At 36.6% G+C, this 26,334-nt stretch overlaps 1 protein-coding gene across 11 annotated transcripts in view; it reads right to left on the reverse strand.

The window, feature by feature from the left end:
• Positions 1 to 462: 462 nt before the first annotated feature.
• The window catches only part of PPP6R3 (protein phosphatase 6 regulatory subunit 3), a 52,439-nt gene continuing 26,567 nt past the window's right edge, over positions 463 to 26,334 (reverse strand). For 7 of the 11 annotated variants that reach the window (XM_085062706.1, XM_085062707.1, XM_085062701.1 and 4 more), the window contains 16 exons: positions 25,179 to 25,331; positions 23,139 to 23,288; positions 22,581 to 22,645; positions 20,015 to 20,130; positions 19,540 to 19,625; positions 18,259 to 18,345; positions 16,539 to 16,636; positions 14,544 to 14,598; positions 13,745 to 13,875; positions 13,010 to 13,128; positions 11,516 to 11,669; positions 10,145 to 10,251; positions 9,058 to 9,208; positions 6,126 to 6,143; positions 5,669 to 5,791; positions 463 to 3,696 (listed from right to left, as the gene is read on the reverse strand). In XM_085062706.1, the coding sequence (XP_084918832.1) occupies positions 3,645 to 3,696; positions 5,669 to 5,791; positions 6,126 to 6,143; positions 9,058 to 9,208; positions 10,145 to 10,251; positions 11,516 to 11,669; positions 13,010 to 13,128; positions 13,745 to 13,875; positions 14,544 to 14,598; positions 16,539 to 16,636; positions 18,259 to 18,345; positions 19,540 to 19,625; positions 20,015 to 20,130; positions 22,581 to 22,645; positions 23,139 to 23,288; positions 25,179 to 25,331 (1,665 nt within the window). In that variant the 3' untranslated portion in view covers positions 463 to 3,644. Of the gene's footprint in view, positions 3,697 to 5,668; positions 5,792 to 6,125; positions 6,144 to 6,189; positions 6,757 to 9,057; positions 9,209 to 10,144; positions 10,252 to 11,515; positions 11,670 to 12,255; positions 12,380 to 13,009; positions 13,129 to 13,744; positions 13,876 to 14,543; positions 14,599 to 16,538; positions 16,637 to 18,258; positions 18,346 to 19,539; positions 19,626 to 20,014; positions 20,131 to 22,580; positions 22,646 to 23,138; positions 23,289 to 25,178; positions 25,332 to 26,334 lie in introns of those variants that run through there. The other 4 variants (XM_085062710.1, XM_085062705.1, XM_085062711.1 and 1 more) reach the window with 4 other exon arrangements.

The following is a 26,334-nucleotide window of genomic DNA, read 5'->3' on the forward strand; positions in this document are numbered from 1 at the left end:
GTCTCATTAGTGCTTTAGCTTGTGGCAGCAGAGTAAGAAGCCCACAGATTTCCTTTGGGTATCATTATAAGTGTGATTACACACAAGTCATTAACCAAGACTAAACACAGGGCAAATCGCAGTTTGAAACAAATAGCAGAACCATATCTGAACAAGTCCAAAAAATGTCTTGAACTGTCCTATCTATGGGAAACAGAAAAATAGCTCTATCTTTACAATGTTTTTTATTTTAGTTTTATTGCCTTCACCTCCTTCCATGCTGCAACCTTACATACCCAAACAATAAAAGGACAGGAAGATGCCAAATCCTTACCTGCTAGCAAGTAAGATGCAGAAACTAAATGACAGACGTTAAAAACTTCACCAAATAAAGACATTTCGCTGCCACAATAACAGCAATTTTCCATCCTGGGTTGGAAAACAATACAGACACTTCCATAATGAAACTCAAAGCACTTATACTACACTGGAGAAAGGACTATTTATTCTGAGACAGTCAAAAGTGATTAAGTCTATTAATAGAGCCAGTTATATACAGTAAATACTTCCTGATATAACTGTATGAGACATATGTCAGAAAAAAAAACCTCCAAGAAAATTAACACTAATTTAAACAGAAAGGTAGTTTATCATGAATGACAATAAGAACCTGATTCATCTTCCTCACAAGTCTCCTCAATGGATTTCACACAAAGAATGAATGTCACAGTAAGTTTCCACAGAAGTATGCTGATGACAACACAGAACTCACTGTTTTCAAGAGGTAGATACAAGGTTTAATAGGTGCAAAAATGTAGACTTCACTCAAGAGCATGGTCACATGGGATTCCATGTACAATGATATCATGAGATTGTTTCCACTATCCTGTTATCTTTTCAGTGAATTAATAGCAATGTTAGTCAAGATGACGACTTACACTTTTACTTAAATGGAATCATCTTGCTATAAATCTAGTACAGGGTTTACAGTTAAAAATAATGGTTTCACTGGTCAAGAAAACATGGTTCATCCAACTCTGCCAGGTGGGAAGAGGCAATGAGCTACTACAGATACTACAGGTCTAGCCACTTTTGAAACAGACTGTTGCTTGAGCAAAAATCCTTTACCAGAGAAGTCATGAGGGTTAAATCCACTGCCTATTGACATCAACTGACATCATTATTCCTCAGTTTTAAGTGACTGAGCCTCCAGCTCCAGCTCTTATTTCAAAGAGCACTGAGGAATGTGGCAGTGGACAAGCCCTTCAAGGCAAGCTCATTTAATCGTAATTGCTGCTAAAAACACTGTAGGAACTCAAACCTATACAAGGGTATTAGACTTTAGTCCATGCTGCAAATGCATTAAAATACCTTTTCATAAGGAAGACTCAAATTCCATTGCATGCACATCAAATCTGATTAAACAGGTTGGGTAACAGCTGTTCAGGATTCTCCCAGTACGTTCAAATTTTTGTAAGGCTACGTGAGCAGCATAGCAGCAGCAGTGTTGATAAAAGCTGGCAAAAGAGGTGTGTGAGTTTACACACACCCATACACCCTCCCCCCAAAAAGACACCTCCAATGCTTTCAAGTTCAGGATTCCTTGTACAAGTGATAGAGTGAGTGGGTAAAACACACCCTACACTTCCTCAAAATGGTGGACTGATATGACAGTTCATGAACAGAAGGACAACTACAAGAGTTTGCTGAACTGCAGGCAACAGGGCCCAAATTCAATTTCATCTACTGTGTTCTCCAGTTTTCATGGCTGACAGAGCTAGATAAACCAACTTTTTAGCACAGAACAAATAGCTCCACAGGAAAGGACTCCGGTTTTATTCCTTACAAGCACCAAACTTATGCAAACCAACTTGCTGCTTGCCTGTATTTGAAATTTCTACTTGACTGCAATTCATGTGTTCAAATGAGCAGTTTTGTTTCCAAAGCTGCTTGTTCAGTAACAGATCAGAAAGTGACAAGAGGACAGCTGCCAACCTTAAAGCTAACACACAAAATGGTTTTGGTCGAGCTGATCTGAAAGTAATTCTGAACTGAAAAAGAAAACTTAGAAACTGACTGGACTCTATCATTTATAAAGTACAAATAAAAGGGCAACCATAGTTACCAAGTCCACCTATGACATTGTCGGTTTACCCCTTCATTTTCATACAACTGATCAATTTGCAAAAAATTCCAAGGACAAGTGCACTGAACCTTGCAGAAAATGCAAAAGAGAAAGCAGTAAGGGCAGTGACATAAATGTGGGTTTTTTTATTTCTGTATGCAATGTAATGTTTAGGCACGTTGCTTGGGACGCCTTCTAAAATGAATCATTGGCCATTGTTTAGAATATCCTTTTGGCTTTAAATACTGGTCAGGAAAACAAATGACGTAAAAAATAAATGAATATAACTATTACAGAAACAAAAATGGTTTTGTGTCTAAAAGTGCAGGAGTATTTTAACCCTTTCACCAGACAATGTGGCAATATACAGTATATTGCTTCTGTTTGTTTGAGAAGGCTGATGGAATTTTACACTGACATAGAAAATTATAAATTACACAGAATTAGTTTCCATAATCACTATATATATACACAAACCAGCTGTGAAAAAACTGGTTTAGAACATACAAATGAAAGCCTCACACAGATCAGTACAGTGAAATTAACAATTAACATGCTCTGCTGCCAAAATTTGTATTAAAAACACTATTTACTTTTAAAATGCATGTACTGTAATTACATTAGCAGCACGGGCATTTCTTTTACTTGACTTGTCTAAAAGGATTATAGCGTTTTAAATACGCAGATTGTTCTGAAATGTTCCATTGTATAATGCTTGGTATTAAACTAAATCTTAGTGAATGGTTGAAAAGGCAGGTGAATCACTTAAACACAACAAGCCATGTGCACTCCAAATATTCTCGTGTTTCACCTGGAAGGTATTGTTTCAAGCAAACTAGACTTAACAGAACATATGGCTTTACAGTAACATCAATTTGTCAACTAAGCTGTTGCAATAAATACTTAAAATCTCTACCAATAGACTTACATTTTTTGATCTGTTTTGAACAATACAGAAAACAATTACCAATTAAAAAACCTTTTGTAAAATGTTGAACACCAAAAAATTCTTATTTAAATCACTTTTGTAAGCTAAAACAACCAAAATAACATTTATAGGGCATTTCAGTTTCAGAAAAAACATGAATTTTCTTTTTCTTTTTTACAAGGTGAAAAATGTAAGAAAACTGCTAAATACTTTGGTCACACTAATTGTCAAATAGTTATGTCTCAAATACATTAGATTTTTGTATTCACTTTTTTATAAAACTATTCTTACAGCCATTTTAACTATAGTAACACTACTGTCATCATTACATGGGTAGCAGGATCTTATTTCACAGGCCCCCCATTATTTAGAACAATACAATATAAACATACGCAAAAATTATTGGTATTTCTCAATGTGCAATATTTTTACACTTATGAATTTCTGTACAATGTCTTAAAATCTAGAATATAAATGTTGCTGGTCCTGATTCCTTGCGAAATTAGTGCAGCAGTGACTGGCTTCAACAGGGACTAGATGATATCCTCAAGAAACACTCAAACACCTGGACATCAGTTCTTTCTCTTCAGCCAAGGTAGTAGACATCACATATCATACAGGGCCATTAACAGATGCCTCTCCTAAATGGGTGTGTTGATCAGTCCTAAGGGGCCAAAAAAACAGATATAAGTATACAAGAAAGGTTCAAAGCACATTCAGGTAGGTACAATAAAAAGCAATCCAAAAACCAACAATCCCAGATCCTGTACAGCATAACCCATGAACTGAAGGAAGGAAACGTGCTAATAACATGCTCATCCCAATTATCTTCTGCAGACCAGCATTTCTGGAGTCCTTATTTCCTAATTAAGCATAGCACTCAATTAACTGAGCACACCACTAAAGAATGTGTGATCTTCATTAGCTGAGACACTAAGTGAGCTCTAGAAATGTGGTATCTCAGATAATTACTAATAAAGAGCACATTTCTGATACTAATCCAAATCTTATTACGTCACACAAAATGTGATACCAGGAGTATTTAAGGTTGCACTGAAAAGCCAGCAGCTATGACAACAGGAAAAACAACAGCATCTTAAAAATTGATTTAGTTACTAATCTAATCTACAAACAGCCCTTCACAAACACTTTGAATGTCAGTCCATTAAGATGAAACGTTCATGAAGTATGGAGGAAAATGGAGAGCAAACCTACAAGAATGAAAACAGTAACAGTATATACATTTCTAGATAAAGTTTTGTGTAAACAAGGTTCAGCTGCCCTGGACTAGCACAAAGAGATCAAATCAATGCATGAAGACATTAAAAATATGCAAATAAGAGAGGCAAAAAAATCTCAACTTCCATTTAATGCAAGTCTATGGAATACATCTGAAGATTCTGTAAAAGAATGCAAATACTGCTTGAAACTACAGATGAGAAAAGTTACCTGTAACTCCTGTTCTCTGATGGTGGACATCACAGAGAAGCCACTCTGGGGTCCGTGCTCTACATGCACATGACCAGCAGGAGCCCCCTAGCTAAGTCTTTGGCTGCTAAGCTCTAAAAACACTTTTTAAAAAACATATGTAAACATTAGAGAAAAGACAGACAGCACTAGACAAAAGCAAACATGTTTTAGAGAAACCTGGAAGGTAAGAGACATACTGCATGGAGAGGAAGTGTGACAGTCTGCATGACCATCACTCACTCATTAACTTGAAAAAAGTCCATGACAGAACAGGGCTCCTAGCAGAGATTGCTCCTGCTAGCCACCAGCCAGAGACCTACCTAGGGGACTCCTTCCACTGGTCATACATACATGGAGCCCCAAAAGCACCATTATGTTTATCTTGGTATTTATCCTGTGCTTACGAGGATCTACTGCAACAGCCACCTTTAGAGAAAGTTCTGAGCTCTGCTGAAGGCAGCAGGATTCAATGAAAGGAGTTCCTTGAGATTTCCCACAACCCAAAGGCAATGTAGCAAACTGCTAGCTCTGAGAGCCCTCTGTTGGTTCAGACAAGCATCTTTTTACTTAAAAGGCAATCACCCAGTACCCAAGGACTTCTTCCCTACAATTTAATGCTTATCAGCATTAATATTATCATCTTGATAAAGACAATATCTCGAGAAGAGGCTGTGAAAGAGTTTAGGGGTTTCCCATTTTAAGTATACAGGGTTGTTTTTTCGGATTAGAATCCCGTTCTTGATAAAGTCTGAGCTTTATGCAGAGCAGAAAAGCTAGAAGAAAGGACCTATTTACACACCGGCTCATAAACAAGTCTTAAAAACCAGAACCAGAATACAAATTTGTCAAACACGCTTACATCTTTTTAGTCTACATACAGGATAATCAGAACAGCCAGGAGAGTTCTGTGCATCAATTCACTATTCTAACTCAGTAACACTGTCACAAAACAGAATGGGGATATTTACAACTCCCTGCAGGAAAAATACATATTTGATGACTCAAGAGTCTTAGAATGAACAGAAAATTCAACTTGTGAGAATTTAATAAAATAGATGCAAGCACATTTTTAGATTAAGTTAAACTCAATCTCTTTAGATCAATCCTATTAGAAAAACACACAAAATGCTATTTAGAGAACTGAAAGCATCCTTGAATGCAGTTACCTCTGTTCTGGACTGCTGTTAGTAGGCTGAAGACCTGAAGGGACCTCTTCTGCAACCTCTGTATTCTCTTCAACTACATATTTACAAGAAGGATCCTGCGAGGTAGTCAATTTTCCTTCCTCACTTAAAAAAACAAAACAAAACAAAAGCAAAAAGTTGTTTACTTCACTTTTAAGTTTATTTATAGAGAATTTCAGGAGAAACAGAAGAAAACTGAGATGGGTTCATATTTCACATGCAAATGGATTTTAAGTTATGACTGCAACATGAAGATCAAGCACATGGCTCTAGACTTTACAAACACCTAATGATGCACTGGTGTTTACATCCATTAAAACTTGACTGGATAAAAGGGCAGGAAACACAGTGATTGCAAATATGATCAGAAAGGAAATAAGGAATGTATGCGATGCCTGAAGTGATAACAATCACAGCCACGGTCCTTTACTATACATACCGATAGGATTTCAACACTCTGAAGCCAGAAGTATGCAAAAATGGAAGAAAGTATAAAAGAAATTCAAGATTCCCTCAGAAACTTCCATTAATAATGTCTGTCCATGAAACACAGCAGCAAAATCATTAACTCATTACCATCTTACATATTAAACTCCCTAATAACTCCACAGTAAATATGATGTATGGTTTACGGGGTATAAAGATGGCAGCCCAGTTCACAAACTTCCTCTTATAAACAAAACCAAAGTTCAGTGAAAAAGCAATACACTCACACTGTGTAAGACAGTACCATGTAACCAGGCAACCTCAAAAGTCATTAGTAAACAAATATTCCGTTTTGCCTCTAAACCCAAACTTTTCTGCCTCTCTATTCCACCCTCTTCCACCTCAGTCACACCATTATGAGTACACTAAAATACAAATTTGACCATATATACCTGCAAGAGATAGTTATAAAAGAACTCTGAAGTAGACAAACATCAATCTTATACCTCTGCAGCAACAAATCTATTTATGCAAGAAGTGCCAATCTCCTCTGCTGGTTTTCTTCCTATTCTCACAGTTCTCCTTTCCACGGATCCTTTAAATTTCAATGAATCCTTCTCTTTTCTCCTTCTATCCTGCAGAGCCTGCAAAAATACTGTCTTTTGCATTGCAATCTCTCACCAAGTTTTCCCCATCTAATTTCCCCATCTTATTTGCCTTGATACTCTTTGCATTCCTTCCAAATAAAATACTCGTCACCATCACCATCAGAAGTGGTGCCCTAGGTTTTTTTTTTTTTTAAAGAGGCACTCTCTGCTAGCATTCTTCCTTCTTACTGTCTACTCTGAACTAAGTTCAGAAATCAAATTTTTCTCCTTTGCAGCCTTCCACAAATTAACTACTGTGCCTATAATGATCCCCTCAATGTTGACTTCAACACCATCAATTTTGTTTTGACAGAAACCTAGATAAAGCTGACATCTGCAAGCATTCATTTTGAAAGGCGAGCAGGCCAGAGTAGGACTTCCTCTCACTACTCTAACGGTTCCTTGATTCAGACCTTTTCCCAGGTTTGAAAGCAAACTGGTGTGAAAAATGCCACTTGAGCATTGACTCACTATGAAGCTGCACATCTCTATCACAGTAGAACAGTTTCTGCATTTCAGACCTTATCTTTGAGGCCCATTGTATGTTTCTTTAACACTTCTTTTCCAGAGCTCCCATTAGTAGAAGTCTTCAACATGCAATTGGACAGAGTGACAGGTAATCTCATCCAGGTTCCCTTTCCCATAAAAGATTAGACTAGATAAACTTTCAAGGTCCCTTCTGACTGAGGCAACTCTATGATATTGCTTCCCTTTGCACCTCTCTGTCCTTTTAGCGACAGTTCCAGCAGGTGATTCCATGAAGGTAGGCAGGAACTGTCACCAAATGCTGCCTCTTGATGTTAGTTTTTGCACCAGTATCACAAGTCACGTAACTTCAAAGTGCATGTGAGCTAAACTAATTTATGGAGAAGTTTAAAGACACCATGGATAACTAAATCAAAGTTGCAAACATCTTACATCTAAGAGTGAACACCAGGTAAAAGCATTGTCCAAAAGACAGAACAAACTGGAGAGCAAACACATCATTTACTAAGTCAGCAATGCACTATAGACGGCTTCACATCATCAATCTGGATGGAGTCCCCACACTTCTCTAAAGTGCTTTGATTCATTCCTCTATCAATGCCATTTGATTTAGAAGCACTGTGCAGTCACAAATTTTCCTTCCTCTGTGCTGAAAAACCACCAGAAGTTAAGTAACTCAGATAATCAGAAGGATGGAAGCAAGAGTGACAGAAAGCTGTTTGCTTTTCAAAGTCTATTCATTTTGGATGGCTCAGGAATTATCTCCTACCACTAACAGGATGAAGTAAAATTAATTTAAACAACAGACAGTGTAAGAACTAACACTGGAAAAGTTTCTTCTGCTGAAATTGACTTGCATTGTTTTCTTCAAGCAACTTCCAAGACATATCAACAATTTCAACATTTAAAGCCAGAATACAGACAGATACTAGGAAGTAATTCTAAAAGAATGAGAAGAGGGTTGCATGTCAAAATGCTCTAGCAGTGTGGTCCAATTTGCGAACATCAGGGTGCAGGGAGAACACACCAGCTTCAATAAAGGCAACACTTTCACAGGTCAGACTGTAGCCTCTATTTCTCTACATAAATATTTGATACTAAATAAAACACAGTTGATCATTAAATCTAAGATCACAAGGTCTTAGTAGATGGGATGGAGTAGACAACACTGAAATGTGTTTTTTTCTCGTAAAAGGACCACAATGTTGATATACACACAAAATAGAATTTGACCATATTGTAAGACACTTATTCCTGAATAATGCACTTTTTATCAGAAGACAGAAAAATTAAGAAGTTGTTTTCCCAGTTATTCTGGAATTCCATGTGCCACCTGTAGACCAGAATAGATTTAACACCATCACGCATACCACCAACAGTGATGACCAAGTGTCTGATGAGCTACATTCAAGAGCAGTGCTTGGATGCCCTTCAACTTCTGTCTTCCATCCGCCTGGATGAGAAGATTGAAATTCCAATCCAAATCTAACAATTCTGTGCAAAATTTTAAAAGCTGAGTTTTGATGTGCAGTATTGAAAGAACTGTATATGAAAAATGCACAATAATGTGCATTAGGGACAAAAGCTGAGTCAGTCTTCCGCTAATAATCCTCCATTGAAATTAAGGCTTGATAAGTGAAGTCGCATGTTAAAGTAACTAACTAGAAGTAAAATTTCAGAACAATTACTTTGGAAGGTTTCTAGTTAAGTCCCCAGGAATTATCACTTAAAAAGATCTCTCTTTGATGACACAGTGTTCCATCAGCAGTGTTTTATTTACAAGGTGGGAAGACAATAAATAGGCATTCTCACCTTTTGAAAACAGCCGTTTCAGTTTTAGCATCTACAGTTAGGCTCAGTGTCTCCTTCATGCTGCCATTCATGACTGTCTCAGTTACCTTGTCTGCATTTTCCGCATCATCCTCTCCATCTGAGCTGGCCTCCATAGCAACACTTGCTGGGGCTACAAGTAGAAATAAAAGTAGTTTAGTACCTGCCTGGCTAACTTTCTACTTCACAAGCAAGTACATAAGCTGATTATAAGAAGAACAGGGTTCTTGTAGTTTTGCACACTTCTTGAATTCTTCCTTACAGAGCATGTCACCTTTCTGCAAGTGGCACATTTAGAGAGAGCATGAATATTACTTACAGATGGCTTAAGAAAAAAAGCCACAATCTGTAACTTTTTTTCATTTTCACTGACAATGGTTACTGTAACAATTTTGCCTAAACAAGGCTTTAGTAGGATTACAGTGATGAATTATTTTTCTGTACAGCCAAATTCATGACAAGTCTACACAATACAAATGTGACACTAAGTTTCCAAGTACAGACAAACCTTTGGGAAGCCCAGTCTGCCTGGACTTCACACTTGCACTTCTCGCTCTCTCTGGTAATAACAGATACAAAAAAAAACTCATTAAAATATTTTTGCCCCTTTAACCATTTCATACACGTAGAACAAACAACTGGTGCATGCGCAGTGAAGGTGGTTTAGAAAGGCACGAGCAGGAAGTAGAAATCTGAACACATTGAGGCTACTGGCCTGCTGCCACACAGGACAAAGACTGAAGGCTACAACTCTTGGGCATCAGCTCAGCTAAATGCTGACAGAGGGAGGAAGATTTTCTAATAGAACACACTTTGTTTCTTTGTAATGCTTGTCTGTTCATGATGTGCAGACTTTCTAGAGGTAACAGTAACACTGGCTTTTATTTTAAATTGGAAACTATTTTAAATAGTTGGGAAATTCTTTGACAAGTCACTTTTATTCTGGCAGAACAGCAGCAGAGCCAGAGAAGAGTCTCTGGAAACTTAAAATTTTAAAGTTCAGGAAGATTTTTCTTACGTACAACTCCTACAATCAAGCCATTTGCACTTGTAAATGCAGTTTACTTACTCTCTGGCTGTGTTGCAAGAGTAGTTACATTTGCACTCAAGGGATCACCTGGATCTGTGTTTGTTTCCATTTCCACAGGAGAATTACTTCTTAAGGAGTCTTTTGAGCTTCAAATAGAGTAAAAAAGCTTTAGAAACATTTCTGAATAGCAGAAAGAAGTGTTCTTGAAACAGTATTAGTTCTCTATAAAAGCTATAAGGCCTAGAACTCTACTGAAACTGAATTACAGCAAGTTTGTTTTTAAGAGTCTTGGAAAGACATGCTAAATAGAAGTTTGGTAATGCAGAATCCACCAGAACTGAGGACATTTGATGGTCATTTCATTTTCACTTGTTTAATTTGGTTACATTACAAGTAGCAGTGGACATGTCCCTGGTAAATAAGGCATACAGCTATCACCAGAACTTTGCAGTATTTCCAAATATTTTTAACTGATTTTCTAAATGCATTTTTTCCAACTTGATAGTTCTCTATAGAGACTGCCAATGCAGTCATTTACATTCAGTATAGCTACAAGTTTTTCATTCTAAATGAAGTCAGAAGACAAGATTTGGCCACTTGAAGAAACTTAGCACCATTTATAGAACGTTTCTTCTATCCAAAAATGTGACAACTCCAAGTCTTAATTTTCTACACCCTTAATTAGATTATCAATTTACCTGCCTCAAGCATGAAACAACACTGTTTTATGTTGGAAAAAAATCATACTTTTATATCCTGAGCTATTTTAATACCCAGACAGGACGTCAAAAGCTGAATGTATAAAAGCAAAGTCTTCTAATATGAGAAGGAATCAGTTCTTGACTGCCAATATTTGGCAATTCAAAATTTACATCTACTTGATTAGGTACATACATAAGACTTCAGCAGAGTGTAGAGTTCAATCCAAAAAAAGAACAGCATTATCTTGGGTGTTCTCAAAATAGTGCAGAACTACTTACCCTAGTTATCACAGCTGCAAAACTATATGAAATTAAAAAAGAAAAACCCTAACCTATTTATAACATCCACAGAAAAGAATCTTCAAACATTTTATAACCTTTACATTCACCAAGTTCAATCTACACAAAACCCCCCCCAAAAAAAAAAACAAAACCAAACAAAAAAAAAAACCCAACCACCAGTCCAAATGTTGGTCAGAGACCAATATTAAAGGACCCAAAGGCTCATGAAAACTCTTTTAAAACTATGACACTAGTACCCACCCATCCTGGAAAGGGAGATCATACAGACACATGCTATTGGAACACAAGGGGCTCTTCAGACACTTTACACAGACCTTGTATTCCATCAGAACACCACCAACACAGGCTTGTGTAGAGACGGACACCCCAGGAAACCAAACTCACCCTGAATAACTGACATTCTTACCTCAAAGAGGATGTGAAGTCAGAAAAAGAAGCCCATCCAGTTTCTTTAGCTGGCACAGATGCTTCAGTACTCCACACAGCAGAGCCAACAGAATCCAGACTGGCACCATGTGCAGTCTCCATGGGTACATCAAAGTTCGCTGACCAGTTAGGTGCTGAAAAGCCATCATGAGGTTCATTAGGAACAAATTTCAATAAAGAATGTTGAGTGCACATATGCCTAACACATATGAATGTGCATTCCATAAAGAGAAGCAAAATTCAAAACTAGACTTCAAAGCACATGCAGAAAAATCCTGTACATCCTGTTAAAAAATGAACATATTACCTAAAATGAAAATTCTGCTAGTAAGGCAGAATTTTAAGATCAGTAACTCAGAGTACTCTGCTAAAAAAAACACAGTTTATCTGAAGAACAAAACTAATAAAACATATTAGATCACAAGTATAATCTCACTTCATCCTTCAAATTAACATCAACATTTGTTAGCATTTTTCAAAACTAATTTGTATCATAGTGAAAATCTTAAGAGTATTCATCCCTTTTTTCAATTTCTTCAAATACTTTCTCATGCACTAATACCACTGCTAAGTTGCAGAAAAGTTTAAGGATTTTTACAACTTAAAATATTTATTGGTATTTTAGATTTGGGAGCAACTGTGAATAGCATCTAATTTAGGATAGGTCAATTCAAAATACTTCACCTACCCAAGGGAAACATGTTTTTCATTAACACTTACATACAAAAAAACAGGCTGAAAAGGAAGCTCTGACTAGCAATTAGAAATTCCAACCCAGGCAGATATGGGAGGAGACCCACATGGATCAAAACTTGTTTGACACACAGATGCCAACGACACCAATCTGACAAAAGAAAAGAAAACCCTTAACTCTTCCTTCTATTTTAATTTAATTCCTTACAGTCTAGATAAGCACAGGGCTTTTACCTACAGACATTGCCAGTTTAACAAAAGGCAGTTTAGCCTGACTTAAACATGGAAACTTTTTAACCAATTACATCAGTTAAGATTCCACATAAGAGTCTCATGGTGTGTATCTTTCATTCACAATTGAAACCAAAACAATGCAAGTTCACTTAGCTTCTGCAGGAAGTCTTCTAAAAAAACCATTGTTAGATGAAAAGCTGGTCTGAAAGGCTTCCAGTAAAAATACCATCTTTTGGGTTTGGAGATTTACAACCTGTTAGGTTTTGTAGGCATTCAATATTTACAAATGAGTACACTTTATCCTCCCCTTTCTTATTACTCCTCCTTTTTGAACTCTTGAAGAGTAGAAACATGAATTTTAGAGAGAATAATTTAAGACATGTAAGGAATTCAAGCTTCACAATATTTGCATGCTCTGCTGCAAGTGCAAAAGACTACTTTAAGACAGGTGGAATAAAAGTAGCAAACAAGGAAACTCCTACAAAATTAGGCTGCTAGATCTAACAATTTCCTGTAACCCAAAGTGGCAGGGAAAAAAGCTACATACGTTCACTTAAGTCTACTTCCATTTTGTCCTCTGTACTGGTGTGGGATTCGAACAAGTCTTGTTTAGCTCCATCCTCTTCTTCAGAATCTGTACTTTCTTCACTGTCCGTACTGCCCGAACTTCAAATACAAAAAGAGAGTTTACATTCTGGTTTTAGCGTAACACCCTGGGCACGATGAAATACTGCAGTTTCATGCTAAACAGAATTACAACGATTATTTCTGACAGATTACCTGAGGTGTAATTTTTCACTGTTAGTATTCCCCTCATTTCTCTCTCAAAAAAGCAAGTTTTTAAGGTCTTTCACTTGATCACAAAAAGAGGCTTTCAGCAGATATTGAGAGAGGAAGCACAGCCCTGAGTTTTGGGGACTAGATGCTCCTTCCACTCAATGCATCTCCTATGTTCACAGCCACATTGGTACCGCAGAGAGGACAGCAAGGTTACAGAGGTGTGGAGCTGGGCTGCCTTGTCCAAGGCAAGGATGGCTGGGCAAGTTTAAAAGCCATGGAAAAAAATACACAGCAGGGGGAAAAAAAACCAAGAAGCTATGAAAGCCAAAGCGCATCTTCTGCAAATTAAGGCTGGAAAACTAAACACTAGATCCACATCTCCATTCATTTCTCCACACAATGGGAATACTTAGTTATGCTGGACAGTCTGTACTAACAGACAGACTGAACCATTCCTGCAGGCTCACTGCACTGCTGTTTGGATGAGAAACACCCTTCTCACCTGGAACGCCTCTGGGACTCTGGTGTAAATGCAATATGTTTTTCTTCCCAAATGTCTTCTTCATCAGAGCCACCATCATCGAACTGCTGTATCCGCTCCTTACAGCACGCCTCAAACAAGGCTATATTGCCCTAAGTATTGCAAAAGTACAAAATCCACGTTACATTAGCAAACACCTTGAAAATACACAACTATTCTGAAGTGAATCTTAAGCATTTCTCTAAAAGCAGCAGAAAACCAGAACATCTTAATTTAAAACTTGCCAAGAAAATAAGTAAGGCTCCTTGTTTTACTTGGCTACCAATAAGTTGAGTGGATCAAACAACACTTAGGAGTTGCCATCAAGTTTAAGAACGAGATGTGGGAGCGACCCCACAGAAACTTCCAAATAACCAGAGCACAAAGTACTCCAGCTTTATTTTCTGCAGTGCAGGGGTCATTTTAGCCCAACCAACAAATAATATCAAGGTTCAGAGTCTCTGTTCTTACCTTCCTGTCACTACAATCTCACTGAAGATTTAAATAGTTTCTAGTCATAAAACTCAAGTGTGCAATATGCACAAATCAGATCTTAAACTCAGCTACACAAACTAGAAGCAACTCTGCTTAAAACTGATCAAAAAGAACAATAATAGCGTCTTCCAATTAGCAAATCTCATTATACGGGAATAAGGTAGGGAAATTATTTTCCAGTAATTTCCACATAAAAGGAGTAAATATAGCCACTGCCAAAACTTTGAGGTCATGCCAAAGTTAAAAAGCCAGTAATTTTTCTGACAATGCTGGAACACATACTTACACTTTCATTTGTATTAAGGGTAAAGTTGATGTCTGAAACCCGATCAAAAGAAACACTACAAAAAAAAGAGAATTTTACTCAATAAAACAAGACTTTCTATTGTGACATGAAGACATTTCTCTTTGTTTTCTTATTTTTCAATAATCTAAAAGCAGAAGAAAAAACACAAAGTAGTCTCCAACAGAAAACTGTCAAAATTACACAATGAGAAGGCCTGACATTCCTGTGATTTTTCTACCTGTTAAATATTTTTTTAAAAAAACCATGAAACATTGCCATCTACATTTAGGTATAAAGATGCAACATGCCTAAACAAGCATAACTGAAATTATATACCCAAATCTCAAATACTGTACTGTTATGCACTGGAAAAAACCTAGGCCTAAAGAATGCCTAATCTGACTATGGTCTACCATGATACAGCTCAAAATCCTGCAAATACCTGCATTTGTAGTTCTTATATATTTTAACTGATTTCACCCGTCTATCAAGTGATCTTTTCAACAGGAAGGGACAAAATGAAAAATAATATCAAATTCTGTTTCCTACCAAAAGAATCCCACAAATACTTTTTTTAACTGATCACTGAAATACTTTTCCAAACATACCACTATATATTAGGTTTGATACATCTTTACATATCAGAAGAGTTAATATATTCTTTGTCTAGCCAGCAGTGCATTCAGCAGGGTACATACTGCTCTACCTCTAGTATTCATTGCATTACAAAATAGGGAAAATGTAAGTGGTCTAAAAGAACCTAAATTGCAAGTGTGACTGTATTACTACACAAGCCACCATCTGAATTATTGTACAACATTATGCAGGTAAGAGTGTAATTGTTTCAGAAGGCATAACTTTCAAGTACCTTCACCTATAGTTTAATTCAATTCATGAATACATCAGTGTACCTGTCAAAAATCTCGAGACCTCTTTACACATGTAGGCATCGTCTTTCTACCAAGACAACAGACTTCTAAAGGCATGAACTTAAATTAATTCTAACTCCCATCCTTGCCAAAATCCACTTGTTTCTGACAAAGTCAAGGAGTATCCTTGAGTTACTTCCTCTACCATCATATCCTAATCTCTAATCTCAGCAGATCGGGGTGTAAAAAGGCAGCAGTGCTTCCTGGATGGATGACAAACTGCAGTCAGACACCACTTACTAAACACATCTTACAGAAGAGCACTGAGATTATTATAAAAATACCCTTCTAAAAAGTATCTTGAAATAATGGTTTTAATGCCTATCTGCATGTTCTGGCATTCTAAGCAATGAAATTTTACAAAAACCATGACCAATTCTATCATCAGCAAGAAACCCCATTCTCCCCTTTTCCCTTTACTACATTAGCTTAGTTATGAAGAAGGAAACCCATTTTTGTGAGGGGTATTTTTTCGTTGTGCACTGGTTTTTGTTTAGTTTGGTTTTTTTTACCTCACCAAGACTGTTCTCATTTCCTCATCTTTCAGCATATTTGTAGAAAAAAGTCTTAACTGCCTTGACCTTATAAACTAAGGTAGATTTACAATGCCTTTCCTTTACTCTCCCCTACAGAAAAGTACACTCAGAGACATATTATTCCTGTAATCTTTTCTTGGAAAACTTAAGTAGTAGAGCTATTCATCTGCTCATCAGCAGGGGAAAAAAACCCACTTTGAGACAGAGTGAAAGTGACCCAAACAATGGCAGGTCAACAGAGAGCCACAGTTTTCAAAAAGCTGAGTTATAACTCAGATTTTTATTCTCAAGCACAGCATTCTCAACATTGGCACGACCAGGAGATTAAAAAAGACGACAAGAACCTGTTGCTCTCCTCTGCTTAGGAAGGCTTTTATCAATGCAAACAGATGGCACAAAAAACCAGGACTGATTGGCAACTGCTTCACATCAGTAAATGCCTGTACTTATCAGCAAAACCACAGCCAAAAACACAGTAAGAAAGAAAACTCACAAGACTATAACCAAAGTCATTGTAATGTTATACTCACTTGCCAATGTCATCTTGATCAGCAAACTTCTCATCGTTGAAGCCAAACTGGTCAATAAAATTGGACGTCATTTGTTGCATCTGATAATCAGAAAAGGCCTGGCAACCCCAGGACCAACGACAGTGATATAATGATTCTACTAATACTCTAAAATCTATTTGCCCATTTTGTTTCAAAGAAATAAAAGTCTACCTAAACTAAACAAAAAAGGACAGGAAAAGGATTTGTCTCAACCTCTGAATTTTGAATGGTAGCATCAATTACACCCCTATTTACATTTACTGACTTGAAAACCAATCTAATGGCTTTCAATAAAAAAGTTAAATCTGTAATTTAATCACATTAACCAGCACCTTTCCAAATGCACCCTAAAAAAACAGAGAAACAACACAGTATATTATATAAAAGAAAAAGGTGGCTTAGCTCAAAACAGCATGAAGTTATAAATATTAAGAACCAGAAAAGTAAACTATATTTAGATCCTAAAGCACAACTGCATATTTATTATGCAGGTATCACTAGCAATATCAGTCTTGGGCACACACACCAGCAGCATCTATTAAATATCTAGAAGAATGAAACCATTGAACATTTTACACCTCAGTGAAGTGTTACTGGCACAACTGTGCTATTTTTTTTAAATAAAGATGCCAGTGTCAACTGCCAGCAGATAGGTATATACACTATATATAACATGTGGGTATATACACTTGGGCATCATCTATCCATAATAATAGCTTTTATCTTTTATGCCCCAGGACTATAATTAAATTATAAATTATTACACATCCTCTAGGGACTTTTAATAATGTTATTTCCATGTGTAAAGTCAGCCAACACTAAGATATTTTAGGAAATAAAGCTGTCATGTCAACTCTCTTGGTTTCTTGCCCAGGTAGCTGAAGGGACACACTATGGTGGTAAAGCTGAACAAAGTGAATATGGAAAGAAAACAAAAGAACGATCCAAAAACCCCAAGTTTAGATTAAGGCATTATGAAAACTGAAGGAAAAAGAAAAAATATATATAGAAGGAAGAGGTATACAGCAAGACAAACTTGAAAGAAGCAGCACTGGACCATCTGCATTTCTCCAGATTAACTACCTGGAACTGCTGGGATTGCCTAGGCACAGCAGGTCACTAAGGGGATGCATGAAAAGCACAGAGATATTAGAAGATCTTACTTTCTCACTAAAGCTGCTACAGATAGCACCCAACTTATGAAGTTTTTGTACAGGTGCACCTTACAGGTACAAAAGCACTGAATCAGATAAAAATGCATCAGATTCTTTAAGACTGAGCCACCACCCACAATTCAAACTTAGACAAGCAATTACGTATTATAAAAACTACAGAAGATGCATGAAATACCAAAGCCAGTCTTACTACACAGCTGTTAGCATGATCTGAAAGATTTTGGTTAGTAACCCAGACAAGTAATGCCATTTAAAGCATCTAATTTCACCTCAGCGATCTACTGGCAATCTTGTGCCACAAGGCTCCCACTCTTTCACTACCAGCAAAAGAATTCAAAGAGATTCATATAATGAGTTTGGTAAGACACAGCTGTGTGCATGCACACATGTCTAAGTTTTAATTTAGACTTTCTAGATTTATATTTGCTTGTGAGAGTAAATAAAAGTTCCACTGCCTTCTAAAAAATGTCTTAATTTATTTTTACATGAAGAGCAACTTAAGCTGTTGAAAGAATTCAACTCACCTGCTGCAAAGAAGAATCCTGTGAGAAGCCAGTTTCTTTAAAGTCTATTTCATCATCACTGGAAGAATGAATGTGGCAGGTAGTAACCTATAAAAAGAAACTGGGTCATTGGCATAGTGCATAATGTACTCATTTATTTCAGATAAAAGAAATTGTTTTAATGCTTAGTATTTCTATTCTACTGAAAACTGTGAAGTTTGGAGATAAGTTTTCAATTATGTTCTCCTGTTACTATGTCAACTACATCCAAGCATGTGATTATGTATCTAAAGAGCTAATTTGTGTTATCTTTTAAAAGTTAGCCTAAAATTCTTCTTTACATGATCCTTCTCTAGGTTTTGACCAAGAAGTAGTTTCCACACAGAGGAAAAATAATATTCATCTGCAAGCACTACACACTTCTTTGCATTTACAGGCTCAAGAAAAAATGCCTTATGTACATCATTTTGTCGTGTTCACAAGTTGCAGTTTCAAATGAATTTTCTATTACTACTATTGACACCTGTTAACACTATTCTGCAGTTAATATTTATGTTGAAATAGCACATTCAACAATTAATTAGTCTTATGGTCCAAATAATACAGAACTAAGTTAATGAAGCCACATGCAAAGCACTGCATTCCTGGAGAAGTCAGGTATATTAAAATTCATTAATTGGTCTGTTGACATTGCAAACAGCCTTATTAAAGTCTCCAAGAGATTACTCCTAGACTGAATTTTTAACATGATGACACAAACTACTTTTACTTGAGTTTAGTGTTTTTCCAAAAGTGTAATCACTACAACTGCATGCAGGAGAAAAGGTGCACAAGAGTATGAAAAGTTACTTAAGCAAGGTCAGTAACACAGGCAGTGGAATGCAGGTAGCAGTCTTTTGTTAAGCTTCTATTGGGTCATTTACATCCTGCAGATAAAGCAATTAACACCAGCTCCTGCACTTTTGAGTTTGTATTCTCAAGCAGACAGGAGTTTTCAAGGACATTACGTTGAAGAGGTAAAGAAATCCTCATTCTTGGAGATTGCTTGGGATTAGCTACACTAGGTAATGAGCCAGTTAGCTATTACAAGCTGAGCTTCTGCATTATGCCGGCGTAAATACTACTAATATGGCTTCAGTTGAAAAGTAAACTGAAGAACTGTCAGTTCCACAGCTCAGCAACTAGAGGGACCCCTTATAAGTACACTGTATTTTGGAAGATTGACAGTGCTGCTGATAAAAAAGAAGCTGTGGTCCAAGTAAAGCAACAGCAATTTTCATACCTCACCCACCTACTACTTACCAGATCCACTGTATTCCTCTTGTTGGTTTCTCCTAAAGAGTTTGTGCAGAATGTTTCCCATCGCTCTCTGACTTCCTCTGGAAGCTCTAGCACAGGAAACAAAAAAAACCAAACCAGTTTGATATTATCAACAGTGATGCATCATTTAATTTTCAAATGTTTTCTTCTGCTCCACCAAAAATACTAGTAAGAACATATGCATCCTCCTAAAGCCATTAACATAACTCCATCTAGCAAACAAGTCCAACTCAGGCAGGTAAGCATCTCTTTGCATTTACTTCAAGGAGCTTTGACAATGTGTGAAATAAAAATACCTAAATATTTGTTTAAGGATGGCTGCTTTAAACTGAATGCTTCAGAAGTAATCTGGTATTTTCTTCTTTAATCCAACAGCTGTCTTTTAATTTAAGTTTGCTTAATTTCATCATTTGATAATAAAAGCCCTGAAGATAAAGTTAAGACCATGAATGAATACCTTTGATGAGCTGCTGGACTAGTGTGCTGTTTGGCCCCTTATCTGTACTGTGCACAATGCAGTTTGCTATCCTTGTCAGGTGACCCATGTAGCCATGCCTTCTTCCTCCTTCAGCCCTGCAAGAGACAAAGGGAGTTTAACTGCTTGTACTCAGAGCAAGTTTGACACTGTGTGTTGTTATTAAACACTTGCCAGAGTCAAGATGTTACAGGAGACAAACAAAAGGGGCTCTTATGTTGGAGTTGCATCCTGGAACCACAGGTTCACAAAAATATTCAAGAATTTAAAGTATCAACTCGTTTGACTACACTGAGCCAGTTCAGGAGACTTAACGAGCGCATGAAGTACCAAGAAGGAAGTACAAGTGTTTGTACTGCTTGTGTGTGTGTGTAGAAAGCAAAGTGCACAGCATCAGCAAAATAATGACAGAAATAGCAACAGATTCAGAGGTTTTTTTTAATTTATGTTTCCAAGAGTATTTTGAAAAACCTCAAAACACCAAATACTCCCCCAGAGCTTTGTGCCCATGATCAAAAGGGAAAAGCATTAAGTGTGCTTTAGTATTTCAGGGCTTCTTAGCATTATATTAGCACACCCACTTAAGTTAGGGTCATTGCTTTCCTTAAATTTAGGAACACTGACATGTTTACCAAAGATAAAATTATAAGGCCCTTTAAATACTTCAGATAGAACTGCATGGCAGAAACATGAACTGCCAGATGTTAGAGCAGTGCTCTGAACACCTGTTACCAGTTGGAACCATTCTAAATCTGACCAAATAGCAATAATGAGAGGTCCAACTTGAATTGATTCTTTAGAATTTAGCTGCAAGCCAACCAGACTTTTCCCGCATCAGTTTAAGGGCTTGTGTTTTAAACAAAAACCAAGAATAACCCACTCACCCACCTAGACAAACTTCCCATGACTGAAACGGTTGTAAAGTGACAGCAGTTCATAAAGTAACTTATGTTATACAAACACAAATCACATGATTTTATTTTCCACCATCAACATCTAACACATGAGGTAACTGCAATTATATTATGTCTATGCAAGATACCATGAATCAAACTATTACACTGTTTACAGAACAACTTGAGAAAGATTCCTATCTTATTCCCTTGATTGCTTAAGTAACAAGTACATTCAAAACAAGCAGCACATGATGATAGCAAAGGTTGGAGTTTCTAATACAGGATATGACACAATGTGCATCTATTTGGCAAACTAGACTGACTTGTCACTGCCTAGCCAGAAAGTCTGGAATACAACTGTATCTTTTGTTAGCAAATGCTTATTAATCCCAGCAAACCAAACAACTTTTTCTATGTCAGATTTTTACCAGCAGAAAGCAGTTACCCTTAAGCTTCTAGAACTGCTTGAAATAACATTAAGTGACAAAATACAAAAGAATTTTAAAAAATATTCATTTCCTGAAATAGCTAGGCTAAAAATATCAGTAAAGACTTATCTCTTATAGCTGGAGCCATACCTGTACAAAGAGGTTTGAACACACACAACTTTCAGCACAACCTAAGGTTTGAAACACTATTTTCTTCATTGGTATTCACAAATATGAGAATAAAATTTAATTGAATCATTCATATTCTTAGCACTGGGTCAAGAAAAGTCTCATCCAAGTAAAACTTAAGTTTTAGATTGGAGTTAGAGAGAAGACTTTTCATATTTATCTCCTATGAGAATTTAATTGCCAGTAAAGTTGCAGTTCTCTATAACCTATGGAAAATCAATATAAATTAGAAGACATTCAAGATAACATATTCTCTACAGTTAAATTTAGCACATTCCTTTTTTACTACCCCCTCTCTTCACCATCCTGATTTCCAGGTCAGTTACATTAGCCATATATTTACTATCTGATTCACATATGATAGGAACAGCAATGCTTTGGGAGTGGAACTGTCTCAATACACCATCCAACCAGCAGCACTATCCCAGTTAGTTAATTCAATATTTTGACAGGTCAGAACTAACATTTACTGTTCAGTATTTCCTGAGCTAAAACTATGCATGGGCCTTCAGAGAACTTTTTACCACCTAAGGTAAAAACTGAGGATTTTTTTCTCCTACTACAAAACCAGTTTCAGACTATGAAAGCTACTTCAAGCTTACATCCTTTTCAAACACGTAATTCTAGAAGGTATTCTGCTGCTGAGAAACTGGCTTTTACTACTTAGGAGTCTGATGCTCCTCAGTATGTGGTACGCTTTATGTGTTTACAAATAATTCTCAACTGCTTATAGAGGAAAAGTATTTCCTCTCCTCTCAAAACTTAGAGTATGGTTCTGTACACAAACATGGGTAAACTTTAAAGATCATAGTAGTATCTTATATATGGCAAGAATGATAATTCTTGTGTTCCCAAAAGGTTATAGGAAAAAGCATTAGAATGCTACCAAAAAGTACAAGAGAAAGCTTTAACCCATATATTAACATACAAGTGATTTTAGAACTGGGTGGATCACATCTGAATTGGGTATATACTCATTTCACAACTCAAGTCTTACTTAGACAATTGCAGGGAATGAGAAAACTAATTACTCACTGTTTCTTCTCATTCATCTCCCACGCTTCAAGTATTCTCTCTATTAATTGGCACTTAAGGAAGAGCTGTCAAAAAAGCAGAATATGCTTAGTAGCAGTGAAGTTACATTACTTCTGCATTTTACAGTTGACACTAAAGTCTACAAGACAACTAAATTCAGGTTCAGGAAACATTCTTTCATTAAAGGGTTGAAAGTCCAGAAGCAGCAGTCAGATCACAACCAGAAACCTAAAAGCTAAACCTGTATTAATTCCACTTCTCTAAGTGCTGAGTTGTAGTAACATAAAGCTACTAAAATAGTAATTTTAATTCTTAAAAATAGGAGGAACTTCAAGGAAAGAAAATACTTGCAGCTTGTTCACATGTGCTCACTTTGGGGCAGCAACAAAAATCTACTCTATGGCAGTTCCAGGTTTAACACCCTGAACTGACATTTTAGGTAAAACTAGAAAAACATTCTTCTTCATTCTATATATTAAGGAAAATTGGGGTATATGTTACGGAAAATTCACTGCGTGGAAACAGGAAAATTCAGGAGACCAACATAACAAAACTTACATGTTTCAGTAGGAGATTGTCCCCAGTGGAATCCTGATCTGTAATTGTGCCATTTTCTGTGTTTTCAAGAGGACTTGCAAGAATCAATGCAATACAGATTTCTACTTGAGTATGCAAAAAGTTATTCCACGTATACTTAAAAAACATGTCCTGAAAAACAAATTCACCAAGGTTTTCATTAAACGTGACCAATAGTTTCACCCACCAAATCATTTGTATGAATACACTGGGAGAAATTCTTAAGTTTTACACTAAGTATTATTGCACAAGTGAAAATTTGTGACCCACAAAACCAGTAATTCTTAGGGTTGCCAGTATCTGAATGCAAGGAATACTATATTGGATCAGAACAACACAACTGTAACTGCATTTATTGCAGGGATCACCAGTAATGTATTTTCAGACTACAAAGATGGGGAGAAATAATGCTCCTCACTTACATTACTTCTGCCAGCTGCAGCCCAGAAAGTTACAGAGTCAGAAGTGTGATTTATGGCCTTATAAGTCCTTGTCTTTTTTGAGTTCACTTAACCTTCCTGGTATCTGAAATACCATTTCATAAATGTGCTCCTCACTTCAGTGAGACTCCTTACAAAATCTTATCTACCTGTTTTAAATCCATCATCCACTAATTTTATCCTAATACAGAAATCTACTTCAAATAATCTAGAAGCAGTTTAAGATTATTAACAAAGCCCAAGACAAATACTGAGGCTGAGATACAATAAAGTGTCCGCTTAGCCATGTTCCTGCTTCTACCCATTTTTTTTCTGAAACATAGGAAAGATTTTTTTTTCAAGCCTAGTTATTTTAGGCTACTCACTGCAAAACTCAAATGATTGCTGTCACTGGTAAAATGTAATGAGTTCTGGAAATATGTGCAGTGATTGGAACAGTATTGAACATTTTTAGTCTCATTCAAAGTACAGCTAAAGATCTTCAATCTACCTTCAGTCCTTCTAAACTAATGGCATTCTCCTATAACATTTCCTAAGTCTGCACAGTAAAACATGTACTGTTTCAGGAAAGAGCATAAAGCGCCAAGGTTCTTATGGCTACAATTACTTTTCTCCTTATGTAAAACCTGCAACAGAAGAGTGTTCAAATCTCACTGAACTTAGTTTACAAAATAATCCATTTACAAGAACATACCAGTATTCATAGTGTGTATGTTCCCTTAGACAATGGATGTAGGAAAAACTTCTGCTACAGTGAAGTCAGTATTTGTATGAAAGTTAATACCTGTCTGCAAACCCAATTGTGAAGAAAATTTGAGATGAAAACATTTCAATCAAACTATATTAAATCAGTCACAGAAAAAAAGGATTTTGGACTAAAATCAGGGAAGAGAAGGTATTTACACTTCAAGCTTGCAGCTGGCTGCTCAGAAATTTACATATTGTATTCAGAAACTAGCTTGAGTTCCACGTAATTTGCTAGGTCTTTTTAATCAACCGATATTTGGATTTCTTTGGTGAACCTAAACGCAAAGAATTCATCTGCTACAGTAGAAGTATGAGGTAGGAAGTACTCAAAGTATATGTTCACATTAGCAAAAAGCAATGAATTAGGTAACAGTTTGTTGTACACCACCTTGTTTTGAGGTTTGAAGGAGTACAAGCTACCAAGAATAACCATTCCTCTATAGGACACTGCTAAGATACCATTTTGTAGGCCATACATTAAGTGAGGAAAAAGTGCTTTGAGAGAACAACTTAGGAAAAAAATGACAATAGCAATGAAGCCTTGAACCTGGCTGAAAACTAGAGAACATACAGTTGAGAATAAACTTATTAAGAAAACCACTTATATATTTATGAAGGTGTAGCAAGTAAGAACCGTTCAAGTGGTCAGAGGGAAATGCCGAATTCAGATTGATTAATTAACAGTAAAATCCAATGTTAAAAGTTCCTAAACCAAGCAACAGAAATCACAATACAAGGTTGTAAAGTTAGGCTCGAAAATCATGTGCACTGGCATGAAAAACAGACAAGATCTTAACAGCATTCCATAAAAATAAAGACAGCATGAAGTTCTTACCAGTATTACTCCTATGCTGTTAAGTTCTATAAGCTCCTGATTCACACTGCTTGTATTTGTCTGTAAAAGGCTAGATATTAATCTAATCACATTTAAACGTGTGTTTCCCACAGGTGGATCCAGTACACCCCAGGTTGTCTTCATGACACTTTTCTGAAAAAGAAGAGTTTAATACATAAACCCATTAAAAATACCTTTTTAAAAAAAATCAGCTCATCATTACTACATACAATGACTGAATAGTGCTTAGAAACAGACACATTTAGTCCTTGAGCACTTGTCTTACCCTCATCCTGCAAGAAAACCTATTTTTAATTCCACTGGCAGGAAGCACTAAAACCAGTCACATGAAAGCAACAACTTTGTAAAAAATGATTGCTAACTACAGACAGGATGACAAAGTAGATGAAGTCTACTCAACCTTGAAAGGGATTAGAAGATCATTCCTAAGAAATGATTCCCACTCATTAATCCAGCTACATTCTGCATTACTACTATATACACAGAACAGTGAGGTGGACAGTCCAAATATATTATAATGCCTCAGCAACCCTAACTTCATATACTTAAAAACAATTTCATTAGGCAACAATCATCTCTGGTGTCTTATTTTAGCTGGTTAACAAACCAGAACTCTGGTTGTGACGGAGCCAGCCAAGAAATATAATCAGTGGCAAATATACAATGAACAGGGGCATTTATAATGAAAATGTCTTCTTAAGGCACCCACACATTTTGACAAAGGGACCAGTCCTGCCTTCTGGAACCCTGTTGTTGCCTGACCACTGCCACCCTTGCATCAGAAAAAAGATGACTAATATCCTGTTAGCTCTTTTAGTCCATTCCTTACACAAGGCAAAGATCTAAAGATGCTCATTTAACTGGCACCCAAAATGAGCAACAGTTTCAGTAACTTCACCAGATGCCCTATTCAAACACTAAGTCCAACCATCAGAAAACACTCAAATATCTTACATGACCCTGCTTTTACTGCAATACACACCTCTGTGTTGCCATGTTGAAATAAATGTAAGAGCTTCTTTGCATTTTATTCCCTCTTTCACATTCATAAACTGAGTTTTCATATTTTCCAGGCTAAAATAAACTTTAACACTACCTTGACCCCCATCAGGTATTTCATATACCTCTGGTCTTT

This window comes from Lichenostomus cassidix, chromosome 5 (assembly GCF_008360975.1).
Source record: "Lichenostomus cassidix isolate B80296 chromosome 5, HeHo_3.0, whole genome shotgun sequence".
In the NCBI taxonomy this organism is placed as follows: Eukaryota; Metazoa; Chordata; class Aves; order Passeriformes; family Meliphagidae; genus Lichenostomus; species Lichenostomus cassidix.